We start from the raw sequence: 15,792 nt of genomic DNA, 5'->3' as shown, positions 1-15,792 counted from the left end.
CATTTTGCCTTTTTGGCCAGTAAGAGGACAGTAAGACTCTTCGTCATCTCTTCAGATGATTCTTGATGCAAACACGTGATTATTCACTATTTTTGCAACCTTGTGGCAAAACATATTCTAAGAAAATGAAAAGCCTGAAGATCTCACTTTTACCAAAGTCACCCTTTTGATTGTTTTCCTTGATTTGGTCTGTAGCCCTGAGCAAGGAATTAATTTTATTCCTTGAGACTCCAAGAATCCTAGAGTTGGTCACCCAACCTTTTGAAAATGGGACAGGAGATGGGAAAACCCAAAGTCAGCAAAGAGTGAGAGACAGGGAAGAAACGTAAGGTGGGGGGGGGGGGGGGGGGGGGTTGATGGAATCCATTCATGGCTCATCCAATAAAGCAAGAACAACTCAGGTTTGACCCTTTGACCTTTATTGGGCTAATCCATTCGAACAGTTGCTTTCAATGCTTCACAGCAATGAAGGGACAACATCAGGCCAACGTCCCCAGGTCCTGGTCTTTAGGTGTTCCTGGAAAATCTTTGTGAGGGGCCATTACTTGAAGTCAGGCTAGAGCTTGGCTGAGATGTTCTCTCCTTGCCCACTGATTCTTGACAATCTCACCTCAAAGGGACCACGATACTGATTCATGTAAACTGCACCATGAAATGGGTTGTCTTCTTTATGAGAGGCAGATTGCTTTTCACCCCAGCTCCATTAATTTAATAACTAACAAAGGTGTTCAGAAAGACTTTTTTGTAAAAACCCTACAGTGTGGAAACAGGCCATTTAGCCCATCAAGTCCACACTGACCCTCCAAAGAGCATTCCACTCAGACCCATGCCCCACCCCCAGCTATCCCTGTAACCCTGCATTTCCCATGGCTAATCCATGTAGCTTGCATGTCCCTGGACACTGTGGGCAATTGAAGCAGTGCAAATATCAAATTCTCACCTGCGCTGTTTTAATGAATAAAAATTAGGAAGTGCTGGGAGCACAAAGCAGGTGAGTTAGCATCTGGAAGAGAAAGGACAGGTGAAGGTTTTGGATACACACCATTTCAACTGCACCCTGATCTGGCGAAATAGTAACCTTCATAAGTATATATATGCTTGTCGTATGAGGAGCAATTGAGGGCTATCTGTGCTCAATGGAGTTTAGAAGGATGAGGGGAATTTGATTGAAACTTACAGAATACTGAGAGACCTGGATAGAGTGACATGGAGAAGATGTTTCCACTAGTAGGAGAGATGATGACCCATGGGCACAGCCTCAGAGTGAAGGACTGACCCTTTAGAACTGAGATGAGGAGGAATTTCTTCAGCTAGAGGGTGGTGAATCTGTGGAACTCATTGCCGCAAGGGGCTGTGGAGGCCAAGTCAAAGAGTGTCTTTAAGACAGAGATAAATAGGTTCTTGATTGGTAAGGAGATCAAAGGTTACATATCAGAATATATTACATATCAAACATATAAGCCATGATCAAATGGCAGAGCAGACTCGATGGGTTGAATGGCCTAATTCTGTTCTGAAGTTTATTGATTTGTACCTGTTTCTGTTTCAATCTCCTTTAATGATCTCTCAGTCAACAGTTCTGCTGCCCTTGTCCTAACTGTCCACTGCACCTTACTGTGCTCACTGATCTACATTGACTCCTTCCATGGTCCTGCCACTCTGTATATTGAACCTCTTTCAACACTACAAGTCTCAAAATTGCTGCCTTTCCCCCCATTTGTGGCTTCCTGATTTACCCTGCTCTGGGACTCCAAGCTCTAGGACTCCCTGCCTTAACCTTCCCACTTCTTTACCCAATCCTGTCCTTTAATTCACTCTTTAAAAGCCTACCTCTTCAACTAATCATTCAATCACCTCTCCTAGCATCCCTGCTGGTGTCAAATTTTATTGACTAATACAAACATCGAAATAGGAGCAGCAGTAAGCCATTTGGCCCCTCTAACCTGCTCTGCCATTTAATAAGGTCACGACTGAATTGTTTGTGTTCCAAATTCGACACTCCTATCAACCCCATAGCGTTTGATCTCCCTGTCAGATAAGAATCTATCTACTCACACCTTCAAATGATTTATGATCCAGCTCTAATGCTTTCCGAGCACAAGATCACACAACTCAGAAAATAAATTCCTCATCTCTGACCTAAATGATCGACTAATTCAAGACTGATCCACAAGAGGTAGCATACTTATATCCACCTTGTCAATACCATTCAGAATCTTATACACTACATCAAGCCATCCCTCACTTTTCTAAATTCCAGTGAAAACAAACTCAGTCTGTTCAACCTATTCTCATAAGACAAGCCATTTGTTCCAACCATCAATCTACAAACCATCAATCTAGTAAATTTTCTCTGAACCTTCTCCTGTATTTGAGATGTGACCTCAGTCCTGAGGAAGGGTGACATGACCCAAAATGTTAACTCTGATTTCTCTTCACAAATGCTGAGCTTTTCCAGCAATTTCTAATTTTGTCACCTCACTAATGCTCTGCATAACTGAGTAACATACTTACATTCATGTTCAAACCTCCTGATAGTGAAGGATAGCATCTATTTGTCTCCTTGATTGTTCTGTACCTGTATACTGTACTAACTTGTGTGATGTAATGCTTTATTATGTTAAAGATGCTCCATAAATATAAGTTGTTGTTGTTCACTCATTATCGATTAATATCTGAAGGCATGATGTTGTGCTGCGTAGAGGCAGAGAGTAAATGCTCACTGTGTAAATGTGCAGTTCCAATCTCTGCAATGTGTCAGACTGTCTGAAATGATGTGAGGGGTTTCTATGGTACTGTGCCTCTGCATTCTCTCCACAGCCATGTTTAGACAAAATTTCGAAACTTAAAGGGTGGGGAGGAATATTGGCTGCTTCTTGTGACCCTTGGTGGTTGTAAGCTTCACATGATGAGAGTTTGGTAACTGTGTGCAAGCTTCCTGTATTCCCACCAGCAAAATTGGCTCCTTCCTTCCAAGAGAAATAAAGAAACACTCACTTTAGTCATGTTTTTCACAAACCTAGGGCAAACCAAAATACTCCAGAACCGAGTATGTAGTTTTGAATTATATCCGCTGTAGTAACGTAGGAAATGCAGCAAATATGTTGCACTGAGGGAACTGACCAGAAAATCACATTTATTCGCTTAAATATTGACCCAGGCACCAGAGAGAGCACTGTCTGTACTTTGATCCTTTATGACTGGCCCTGTAAGCAAAGAGGCAAATAGTTCAACATTTCATTCATCCCAACCTCTGACAATGCGGCGCACCCTTCGGACTGCACAGAAAGGTCAGTCTGTATTCTGTGCTTACCTTTCGAGAGTAGGGTTTGAGCCTTCAGACCAAGAGATGAAAACATTATAACTGAGCCACATTCTGATAGTCCAAGGCATTCATTGCTCGAAACTCTGCAGCGAGAAAGGAGAGGGAGCATTAGGCAGTGAAAGGATGGAGAGTTTGAGATAGAGTGGGAGGGAAGCATACTTCAGAAAGCTGGGTGTGAGGGAAGTACAAGAGCAGGTGAATAGCTCTGAAAGCAGCTGTTCATCACAAAACCAAAGGCAATGCAATACACTTGAGAGACTTCAAAGCCAGAATAACTGCAAACCCATGGAAAAGCAACAACCTCAGAACATCCCAGAGCCCTGACAGACTACTTTTCGAGTCACTTGATAATAAGATTGACTCTTAATTGCCCTCTGGGTAATTAAGGATAAGCAATAAAAGCTGGCCAAGCCAGTGACACCCTCATATCATGAATGAATATTTATTTAAAAAATGGGCAGCCAATGTGAGCACAGCAAGATCCCACAAAGGTGACTGAGATAGATAACTTTTGGTCGCAGGGTAACCATTAGGCAGGGCCCTCTCATCCCTCGTGGAGATGATGCCGTGGGATCTTTGAGGGGGCAGATGCAGTCTTGGTTTAGTATCTCACCCAAGGGTGTGCACCCACTCCCGCACTTGTGGAGTGTGTTGCAAGAATTTCTGTGTTTGAGGCTGAATAGGTTGGGGCTGCTTTCCCCCTGGAGTGGCAGAGGTTGAGGGGTGACTTTTAGAGGTTTATAAAATATTGAGGGGCTTGGATAGAGTAAATAGACAAGGACTGTTCCCCAGAATGAGAGGGCACAAGTTTAAGGCAAGAGGAGAAAAATTTAAAAGGGACCTAAGGGGCAACTTTTTCATGCAGAGGGTGGTGCGTGTATGGAATGAGCTGCCAGAGGAAGTGGTGGAGGCTGGTACAATTACAACATTTAAGAGACATCTGGATGGGCACATGAATAGAAAGTTAAAAATCACACAACACCAGGTTATAGTCCAACAGGTTTATTTGGAAGCACTAGCTTTCAGAGCACTGCTCCTTCATCAGGTGGTTCATTAGGTGATGATCAATCACCTGATGAAGGAGCAGTGCTCCGAAAGCTAGTGCTTCCAATTAAACCTGTTGGACTATAACCTGGTGTTGTGTGATTTTTAGCTTTGTACACCCCAGTCCAACACTGGCTCCTCCAAATCATGAATAGGAAGGATTTAGAGGGATATGGGCCAAGTGCTGGCAAATGGGACTAGATTAGTTCAGGATATCTGGTTGGCACGTTCGAAGGGTCTGCTTCCGTTCTGTACATCTCTATGATCCTGTGACTCTAGGTCCCATGAGTCGGGGCTCAAGCCTTTAACCTTCTGACTGTGAATGGCTTTTCCTTAAACCAGGCCTGCCAACAGGATAAGGGAGCCAGGATTAACATTGTAGATAAAGAGCCCAGAGTACAAAAGCCATGTGAGCAAGAGCAGAGTCAGCACCCCCTGGACTGAAGAATAATTAGAACGGAATAAAATATAGAGTGCACAGACTAAATTAACTACCAGCAGCAACCTTTCTGCTGCCTCCCTGATTCCTGAGCTGGAACTAAAGCCTGCTTTAATGCTCCTGCTTTTGCTCCATAGGGTTTGGTTTTCTCTTATTATGTCTATTTTCTTTGTTTCCTCTCTTGAAGAGGGAAGAAAAAAACTCCGATAAATTTGTCAGATGAAAGCAGCTAGCACACATGTAAAAGCAGCAGGCTTACAAAGTGCATCTGCTCCTCAATTTACAGCCATCAGATCATTTACAAAGGAACTGGAGCATTTACACTTTGATTTCTGATGAGGAGCCTGAGCTGACCTGCTGAGAGTTGCATTTGTTATTTCCCTAAATGCTTTGTGATGCAGATTCACTTGGGGGTGGGGGAATGGGGGGAAGGCGACGGCCATAAAGCGACAGACAGGGGATAGAGGTCCACGTTCTGCAATCTCTCAGATGCTGAAGATTGGTTCAGTGCAGTGACAATTTAATTAACACCTGACTGGATAATGCATCCTAATGACTGTAATGTTGTTCGTATTTTATCCTTGTGAGATGCTTGGAACTTAATGGCTATTCTTATGGCTAGGGATTAGCAGTGATGGCTGAAGGCCAGGCTGAAATCGATAGGTGGCTATGGTTTCAACAAATATGCAAGTAGAGTTTGTGTCGATCTGCACCATTGAGTGATAAATGCTAATGATATTTTCTTTTTAATAGCTTTGCATTTGAAAGACTGTATACATGTGTTAACAAAGCATGCAACTAGGATTTGCATTTTTGTTTTACCCTTTCCACTCCATTGGCCTTTTAAAATTGAAATCCTGTCCCCAATTTGGAATTGACCTGGGATTTCAGATTTAAATCTCTTTCATAATCTGTGTGAATCAGAGCACAAAAGGTGAACCAGGAATAAGGTGAATCTGGTCAGCGGTTTAGAAATGACGGCCTTGGAGAGTGTGTGAAGGACGTTGAATTGAATTAGGTTTATTGTCACATGTGCTGACATGAGTATAACGAAAGGTTTACAAGTTGCCACTCACCGAGTTACCCAGGTACAGATTCTTCAGTACAAGTTCTTAGGGAAAAAAAATAACGTTTTCCACAATGGTGGAAGTTCAGATGGTAGAGAGATGAGAGAAACTGGGATTATTCAGGGATCAGGGAATGATAATGAGACTCAGAATTACAATGGGTTTTGATAGAAGAAATGGTATGAACTCTTCCCACTGCTGGAAAGATCCGTAACCAGGAGATGCAGATTTAAGAGTTATGATAACTGGAGATTCACAACTGGTCAGACAGCATCCATGGAGAGAGAGAGAGAGAGAGAGAGAGCAAGCTACCATTTTGAGTTTAGATGACTTTTCATCAGAGCTCCTGAGTCATCTAAACTCAACGTTAGCTTGCTCTCTCTCCATAGATGCTGCCTGACTCGCTGTGACCTCCAGCACTTTCTGTTTTCAGTACAGATTCCAGCATCTGCAGTAATTTGCTCCAACCTTGTTATAATCTGGAATGTGCAGCCCAAACAGTGAGATTGGAACCTATTCAGGAAAGTGTTTTAGTGGTAATGTCATGGACTTGTAATTTAAAGGCAAGCGCTAAATGCTGTCAGGACATTGAGTCAAATCCCATTGTGAGCTTAAATCGAATCTGGAACTGAAAGCTAATCTCAATAATGATAATCATCCCAATTGTTATTCATTGCCATTGAAAGAAAAACCCATCTGGTTTACTACTGCCCTTTCAGCCATGTTTAGTTGGTCTGGTCTACATGTGACTCCAAACCTACATCAATATGATTGATTCTTAACTGTCCTTTGAAATGGTCTAGCTGTGATTGAGTTTGAGGAGCCATTAGGAATTGCAGCAAGTACGGGACTTGTCAGCAATATTCATATCCCATGAAAGAATACAGAAGAAAAGCTTTGAAAAAGATTTGCGATAAATAGGAGGAGTAAAGAGCAGAGGAATGGCCTTCATTGAAAAGAGCTAGTTCAGCAATGGTGGACCTCAAGGTATCTTCCAGTGCTGTGTCATTTAATATCTGAAAAGAAAAAGAAAGTCACAGAGTTCCTTGGGTTTGGGTTCTGGCTTTCTGTCAATTGACCTGCATGTTGACGTCTGGTCAGGATGCCTGTTTGGTTTTAAACTCTTCCTTTGCATTGTAATTCTTGCTCACAGAAAACACTTGCACCCAAGAAGTTGAGCGCTTTCAGTTTCCATCAGTGAAAACTGTCACTTGACCCTCTTTGTCTACCTGTTTGTTTCTCCTAGCAGTGACTGGGCAGAATTGGGACCAGTACTCACAACACAAGGAGCCTATGTCTTTTGAATGGCTAAGTGATATCCCGCATATCCCTGCGCACAGAAGGTGAGAGAGGATGAATTGGCACTTCATGTTGGCATGGCCTCGGGCACAGATTGGGGCACTCAGAAGCACTTTACTTAAAATTAGCGAGACTGAGCTGCTAAGCGTGAGAGAGAGCCTGTGTATCTGCTATCAGTGCCACACCTCCTGTTGGTGCCCTCAGTGCATCTGCAGAAGAGGAGGAGGAGACAGGGGAGGTGCAGAATCTCTGCAGGCATTTACTCCTCGTGGAAATGGTTGTGCTATGCAAACTGGAAAAGATTTTATTCAACAGTAACTGTGACTGAACACCTTCATTCCTCTTGGCACTTCCACAATAGAAGGATTCTTTTTGTTGCAAACACCAGTGAATCACACATCCACTAGCACCATTCAGCATATGACCTTGTTACAGCCATGATTAAGCCAGCTATATTCCGAAAGAGATGTTGGAGTGACTGCTGTAGACATTAAGTTTGCATTTGACTGAGTGTAATATCAAGGAGTCCTCACAAAACTGTAGTCAATGACAGCTGGACCATTTCAAAGGACAATTAAGAATCAATCACCTTAAAGTAGGTCTGGAGTCACATGTAGACCAGACCAGGTAAGTATGGCTGAAAGGGCAGTAGTAAACTAGATGGTCGTTTTTCAATGACAGTGAATTGGAGAAAAACTCTCTACTTGTTAGAGTTATAACGAACCAAAGGAACATGTTTGCTGTTATTGGAGGCTGAACATCTCAGCATCAGAATATCTCCTCTGTAGGAGTTCCTCAGGGTGGTGATCTAGGTCTCACCATCTTCAGCCTCTTCATCAAAGAACTTTCCTCCGTTGTAAGGTCAGAAGTGGAATGTTTGCTGATAATTACCGGGGAGGTGCTGGTATAGTGGCAGTGTCAATAGACTAGTAATGTGGTGTCCCAGGCCAGTGTTCTGCATGCAAAGGTTCATATCCCACCATGACAGATGGTGGAATTTGAATTCAATAAAAATCTGCAATTAAGAAAAGCTAATCTCATGACAACCATGTGATAACAGCCACTGTCAATTGTTGTAAAAACCCATTTGGTTCACGACCTTGCTTGAGAAAGGAAATCTGCCAACCTTACAAATGACTCCAGCTGCAGCAATGTGGTTGATTCTTAGGCAATTATGGAAGGCAATAAAGACAGAAACACCCACATCCAGATGAAAAATTTTTTGAAAAATATTGTGCAATATTCAAGCCTATTTTTGCTTCCTCTGACACTGATGCTGTCTGTTTTCATATTGAACAAAACCTGATCAACATTCAGGCTCAAGCTGACAAGCGGTATGTGACATTGGCACCGCATAAGTGCCAGGCAATGACCATCTCTTGTAAGAAAAAGTCTCACCAAGACATATTCAGTAATATTACATCCTTAGCCCCAACCCGCTATCAACATTATCATTGACTAGAAACTGAACCGGACCAATCGTTCAGATAATTTGTTATAATACTGGGAATTCTATGGCAAGTAACTCTTCTGACTCTCCAAAGCCTGTCCACCATCTACAAGGCAAAGGTCAAACGTGTGATATGACATATGCAGATATGTGCAAATGTACCTATTGGTTAGATAAGTGCACAGCATTCAAGCTTGACACCATTCATGACAAGGAGAAAGTGAGGACTGCAGATCCTGGAGATCAGAGCTGAAAATGTGTTGCTGGAAAAGCGCAGTAGATCAGGCAGCATCCAAGGAGCAGGAGAATCGGCGTTTCGGGCATGAGCCTTTCTTCAGGCTCATGCCTGAAACGTCGATTCTCCTGCTCCTTGGATGCTGCCTGACCTGCTGCGCTTTTCCAGCAACACATTTTCAGCACCATTCATGACAAAGCAGTCTGTCTGATTGGCATCCCACCCACTCTCTTCACCATTCACTCCCTATGCCATAGTACACCTTGGATATGCAGTAGAAGCCCGTATCCATGGATTCAGTTTCCGCAGTTCCAGTTATCCGCGGTTTACCACAGCCTGAAAATATTACATGGATGTCCAGAAATAATTCCAGGGGCTGCGGGGAGGTAAGTTTTCCATTTAAATGATAGGGTTCGCTACTATCTGCGGTTTCGGGCAACCGCGGTAGGTCTTGGAATGTATCACCTGTGGATACGGAGGGGGGACAGGTATTAATGTCTGTTACTTATTGGGTGTACCCTCACCAACTTGACAAAGCTTCATCATCAGGACCATTCAAATTGGTGATCTTGACCATTCCAAAAGATAGGGCAGCAGGAAGTGCTGTCCTTTTTCATCCAAGCTTCATGCCACCTTGACCTGGACAAATCCATCCACTTTGTCGCCAAGTGTAGGATGGAGATTTGGAATTCCCTATCTGACTGCACTGTGGAAATGAGTGGACATCACTGCACAAACTGCAATGGTTCAAAAAGACAGCTAGCAAGCACCTCCTTAGGTATGACTCAGAATAGCTAGAAAATACTGACCTTGCAAATGTTGCCCACAACCCACGAATAAGTTTGGGAAAGCATCTGGACTGGGTTCACCCTCTCGTGACTTCTCCTGACATTCTTTCTTTGTCTTGTATTTCTTTAGGTGCTGTACTGTGTGAATCCTGATAATGAGAACAGTCCTGAAATTTCCACCAAGACTCTGAACTGTGACACAATCACCCAGGTCAAGGAGAAGATTTTAGACACTATCTTCAAGAATTTACCTTGTTCACACAGACCCAAAGCTGCCGACATGGACTTGGGTAAGAATTATCACTAAGGACAGTAACTTTCAACAGTACTGCTTCTCTGGCTGAGTGGGGCTTTGGGCTCTTATATTGACTGATTGTATTTGAGTGAATTTCAGTTTATTAACTGCAGCTTCACCAAGAGCTCCATTGTGAATACGCCAGATTTATTTCACACTTGACTTATTATTTTTGCTCTCACCCCAACCCCCTTTTAAAACAAAACCAGGGTATCAAGCTCAGTGTAAACAAGGCAGCAAGGTAACATTCGATTTGCCATAATTTTCTTACCTGTCTGGCTTTTTTTATTATTGGGGTGAATGGGTATGGATTCTCGAAGGAGCAGTTTTCATAGTTAATTAGCCTTTAGCAGCCCTGTATTTCCTCATTCGAAACAAAAGAGTGTTAGCTTTAACAAAAAAAAAGCATAAATGCTTCCTTCAAAGCCCAAATGCTTCCAGTCTGTTTGAACAAGAAAATGCAGCACCCGATGAGCAGTCTCACTGACGACTCAGCCCTAAGGCAATACTCAAGTTTCTGAAGTGGGACTTGAACTTTCTAACTCAGAGGCAAGAGAGCAACCCACTGAGCCACAGCTGGCAGTATTTTATAGATACAGTTTTGGAAAACTTGTTTCCAGAAAAAAGATCAGGAAAGATAAGACCTTCAAACCAGCAGCTCAGTTAACAAGAGCACCACAGCTTTCCACAAGTAAACTACGGGAAAACATTCAGAGTTGGGAGGCTCATGACCATTGTTAGATGCTGTTTTCACATTAAAAGCCAGTGGGACTTTGATAATAAACACACTGTGCACACTTCGGTTGAGATTGCAGATTCACTTTGCTGTGTAGGCAGGCAGGAGGTTGGAAGAACACAGCAAACCAGGCAGCATCAGGAGGTGGAGAAGTCAACGTTTCGGGTGTAACTCTTCCTGAGGACTGGGGGTGGGCGTGGGGGGAGCTGCAGATAAAAGGGGGAGAGGTACGGGCGGGGGAGGGGGTGTAGCGGGATGGTGAGATGAGGATAGGCGAACACAGGTAAAGGGTACGACCTCTACCTGTGATCACCTACCTCACCACCCCGCCCCCTCCTCCCCAACCTTCCCTTTTTCTGCAGCTCCCCCCAGTCCTGATGAAGGGTTACACCCGAAACGTTGACTTCTCCGCCTTCTGATGCTGCCTGGCTTGCTGTGTTCTTCCAACCCCCTGATTGTTTACCTTGATTCCAGCATCTGCAGTTTTTGTTTTGTCTCTGTTCACTTTGCTGTTACATTAAAGTCACAGGGAATGATTGGTATGAAAATTTCCGATGTAGCTAGCCAAATGCATGAGACAGAAAGGGATCAAGGCTGAAGATAATACATTTAGATTTGAAAATCTGGGAGGAGATTCAAGAAGAGCATAAACACTGTCATGGATATGTTGATCCAAATGGCCTGTTCTGTACTGTATAGCCCTATTTAATCTTGATTGCATTTACATTGGGAGATGGTGGCATAGGAATTTTGCCATTGGACTAGTAACTGAGCAACTCAGGATAATGCATTAGGGAATGCAGGTTCAGATCCCACCCTGGCTGCTGGTGAAATTCGAATTTAGTTAATAAATATGAACTATAACACCATTCTCAGTATTGGTGACAATGGCAACCATTATTGATTGAAGGAATCCATCTGTCCTTAAGGGGAGGCAATCTGTCTTCCTTACCTGCTCTGGCCTACATGTGACTCCAGACTCTCAGCAACATGGTTGACTCTTAATTGTCCTCTGACGTGGCTTTAGCAAGTTATTCGGTTCAAGGGCAGTGAGGAATGGGCAACACATGCAGGTTTTGCTGGCAATGCCACACATCCCAGGAAAGAATAAAGAAAACATTAGTCTCAAAGAGCTTCACAAGAATGTAACCAGACGGATTTTGACAATGAGTCACATAAAGGGAGATTAGGACAGGCGACCAAAGACTGAGTCAAATATAGTATTAATCTGTATTTCAAAGGAAGAAAAGGAGAGGCTGAGGTACAGAGAGAGGGAATTTCTGTGTAGACAACCAAGAAATCTGTAAGGTTAAAGGCTGGGAATATTAATATGGATGGGAGAAGGGTGACATTGTGGTGGTCTTTGAAAACATGGATGAAGACACAGCCAAACAGTGGGATGCCATCAAGGGATGGGTTGAAATGTGAAAACAAAGAGCATTCAACAAGGTGCTGGGAGCCATGATACTGTGCGAGTTATTGACCCCTTAGGGACAATGAGGAGACGGGAAACAGGGATGGCAAAAGGTGAGACACAAAAAAAACCGTACATCCCAAAAAAACCAGGCTGCTGCTGATTATGTCCTACCTACACACTGGTGCTACACACTGGTGGAAAGAATTTACATCTTGAATGACCTCCAAAGGAAAAATGCGATAAAGCTAACCTTCTGGTCAAAGTCAATGAAACCATTTACAGGCAGCTTTTGAGCTGAAAAAGATTTCCTCCTTATCTTCATGTAGTTGAGACTTCCTCCCCCATTGAATGAAGTGTTTGTTTTTGTGAGATAATGATGCCCCATTGATCTAAATAGACTTTGTGATTTTGTTGACTCCTTTTTTAATGTTCTTTTTCCCTTGCTGCTCTGTCCTGTTAACTTACACTCGACAGAGTGGCGACAGGGAAGGATGGCTAGGGTGATCCTGCAGGATGAGGACGTCACTACGAAGATAGAGAATGACTGGAAGAGGTTGAACACACTGGCACATTATCAGGTGAGTTGGGGGAGAGGGGGTGGTGGGGGCATGGCTGTGCTGGGTCAGCTGTCAATCACAGAGAGAGAGAGAGAGAGAGAGAGCAGAATTGGATTGGTCAGACAAATTCCTTGTGGCGATGCAAACAGCAGATTGTTTCCTCTGATACAAATATCCTTTCTTCATTAATGTGCAAATAATTTGGGAGATAAGCCATCAACTGCTAAATTAGGGATTTGACTTTGGACCATATTGGTGTTAAATTAAATGTCACAATGTTGACTGTCAGCACGGAGGTAGGAAGAGAAAACAGATTAGAAATTGATTGGATTGGAGATGAGATAATGAAGACAGGAGTTAATTCTTTCATCGGAAAGGGCAAGTTATCCTTGACAAATCCTGTCAAAATTTCCAAAGCTGTTAGCACACTCACAGCACAGGTGGCTCCTGTATTGAAAATGATAGATATTTTTCGTTCTTTGATGATTTTAATGCTCACCTGTATAAAAAGCATGAAAGTTTCTGTGTTGTATCAATCTAGGGTTTGCAAATAAGGAACAAATTATAAGCAAGCTATTTGTGGATGCGGAAGATCTGAAATAAAGTGCTGGAGAATCTCAGCAGATCTGGGAGCGTTTGGAGTTTAATGTGGCTGTCCTTTGGAACTCAGTTCTGAACTTTGTTTCACTCCCTACAAAAACAGCGAGACCTGCTGAGCCCCTCCAGCGCTTTTCGTTTTAAATTCAGATCTCCAGCATCTGCAACATAATGCTTTCAGTTTAGAAGCTAATCTTTGTGCTTGAAATTAATAAGATAGAGCACAAAGCTAATATTTTCAATCAAGGAGCACCCCCACCCACAGTTTCTCCAGCATGTTCCTTTTTTAGTACAAAGATTAGTTTGATTAATAAGTCCATCTGTTTTCTATTTGGGTATAATCAATTTAAGTGAAGAGATAACGCTTAGAATCATAGAAACCCTACAGCATGGAAACAGGCCCTTCGGCCCTACAAGTCCACATCGACCACCCAAACCCATTCCCCATTACTCTACATTTACCCCCAACCTACACATCCCTGAATGCTATGAGCAATTTAGCATGGCCAATTCACCTAACCTGCACATCTTTAGATTGTGGGAGGAAACCGGAGCACCCGGAGGAAAACCACGCAGACACAAGGAGAATGTGCAAACTCCACACATACTGTCACCTGAGGCTGGGATCGAACCTGGGTCCCTGGCACCGTGAGGCAGCAGTGCTAACCACTCTGGGAAAGGAATTAAATGGATAATGTTAAGTTCTGCTGGGAGTCAGTGCATTGATGGAGCAATGGCACATAATGGCTGGGCTGAAATCCTTGTTCATGATTACACTCCCTCAAAACCTGACCATTTTATGTCACGCTTTGTGCCCAAGGTGTGGTTGGTTCAGTGAAGATATATTGTTGCCTCTCCATCCCTGACATCCTGCTTTACACTAAGATTATACAAATGGAAGGCTTATCTTCCATTTCAGGACACAAAGCATTTGAATGGCACCAGCTCAGTGTTAAAACACCCGATGATAATATTCAGATGGAAGCTTAAGGCATGTTGTTGCAACAGACCATAGAGAACTTCACTCTGCATCTAAACTGTGCAGTGGACTATGTGGGAGTTCTTCTGAAAAAATTTGACATCAAAAGTAGAACTATATCATTCCCCATAAGTGATACACTCACCTCTATGAGCTCCAGAAAATGAGATAAATATATACAGTTCAATTATTGCATGAAATGCGAGATAAAGGAAACATCATCTCCAACTACCCCTCCATCCTAACATCGGGATACAGGAGCAGAATTAGGCAGTTTGGCCCATCGAATCTGCTGACATATTTCTGAACCCCATTCTCCTATGTTCTCCCCATAAGCCTTGATTCCCTTACTAATCAAGAACCTATCTATCTCTCTCTTCAACACATTCAATGATTTGGCCTCCATAGCTTAATGCGGTAATGAGTTCCACAGATTCACCACCCTCTGGCTAAAGAAATTCCTCCTCATCTCAGTTCTAAAGGGTCGTCTCTTCATTTTGAGGCCATGCCCTTGGGTCATAGTCTCTCCTACTAGTGAAAGCATCTTTTCCATGTTCATTCTCTCTAGGCCTCTCGGCATCCTGTAAGCTTCAATTAGATCCTCCCTCACCCTTCTAAACTCCATTGAGTATAGACCCAGAGTCCTCAACCGCTCCGCATATGACAAGCCGTTTGTCCACAGGATCATTCTTATAAACCTCCTCTGGGCCATCTCCAAATTTCAGCATATCCTTCCTTAAATTTGGGGCCCAAGACTGGTCACAATATTCCAAATGTGGTCTGACCATCGCCATATACAGCCTCAGCACTCAATCTCTGCTCTCAGATTGCTCTCTTGAAATGCATGCTAACATTGCACTTGCCCTCCGAACTGCCACCTGAACCTGAACTAGGACTCCTAACTTCTTTTGTGCTTCACACTTCTGAAGCCTTTCCCCATTTAGAAAATAGTATATGCCTCTAATCTTCCTACCAAAGTGTGTAACCTCACAATATTGCCAAATTTCATTTCATCTGCTAGCCACACTCTTAGTCTGCCCAAGTACTTCTGCAGCCTCTCTCAACACAACCTGCCCCTCCACCTATCTTTGTGTCATCTGCAAATTTACTGACAATGTCCTCAGTTCCTTCATCCAGATAATTAATGTACAATAAGAGGGCTTTTCTCACTGGACGAAGAAGGATGAGAGGTGACTTGATAAAGGTGTACAAGATGATGAGAGGCAGAGATACAGTGAATAGTCAGAGACTTTTTCCTAGGGCAGAAATATCTTATTATGAGGAGGTGTAATTTTAAGGTGATTGAAGGAAGGTGTCGGGAAGATGTCAGAGGTAGGTTCTTTACACAGAGTGGTGGGTGCTCGGAATGCACTGTCAGTGGTAGTGGTAGAGTCAGATACATTAATAGCATTTAAGTGACTCTTGGATAGGCATGTGGATGATAGTACAACAAAGAGAATGTGGGTTAGTTTGATCTTAAAGCAGGATAAAAGGTCGGCACAACATTGAGGGCCGAAGGGCCTGTACTGTGCTACACTATTCTATGTTCTATGTAACAGTTGTG

The 15,792-nt window shown here is 43.1% G+C and overlaps 1 protein-coding gene across 8 annotated transcripts in view; it reads left to right on the top strand.

Moving 5' to 3' along the window:
* The window catches only part of plxna4 (plexin A4), a 633,380-nt gene that overhangs the window by 583,551 nt on the left and 34,037 nt on the right, over nt 1–15,792 (top strand). For all 8 annotated transcript variants that reach the window (XM_087999383.1, XM_043714038.2, XM_087999382.1 and 5 more), the window contains 2 exons: nt 9,778–9,937; nt 12,570–12,673. In XM_087999383.1, the coding sequence (XP_087855509.1) occupies nt 9,778–9,937; nt 12,570–12,673 (264 nt within the window). The remainder of the gene's footprint in view (nt 1–9,777; nt 9,938–12,569; nt 12,674–15,792) is intronic.

The sequence above is a fragment of the Chiloscyllium plagiosum genome, unplaced genomic scaffold (assembly GCF_037043375.1).
Source record: "Chiloscyllium plagiosum isolate Xiang-an unplaced genomic scaffold, Cpla_swu_hap1 HiC_scaffold_23, whole genome shotgun sequence".
Taxonomy (NCBI): Eukaryota; Metazoa; Chordata; class Chondrichthyes; order Orectolobiformes; family Hemiscylliidae; genus Chiloscyllium; species Chiloscyllium plagiosum.
Note: the sequence above shows the minus strand (reverse complement) of the source record. Positions and strands in the feature narration are given on the sequence as shown.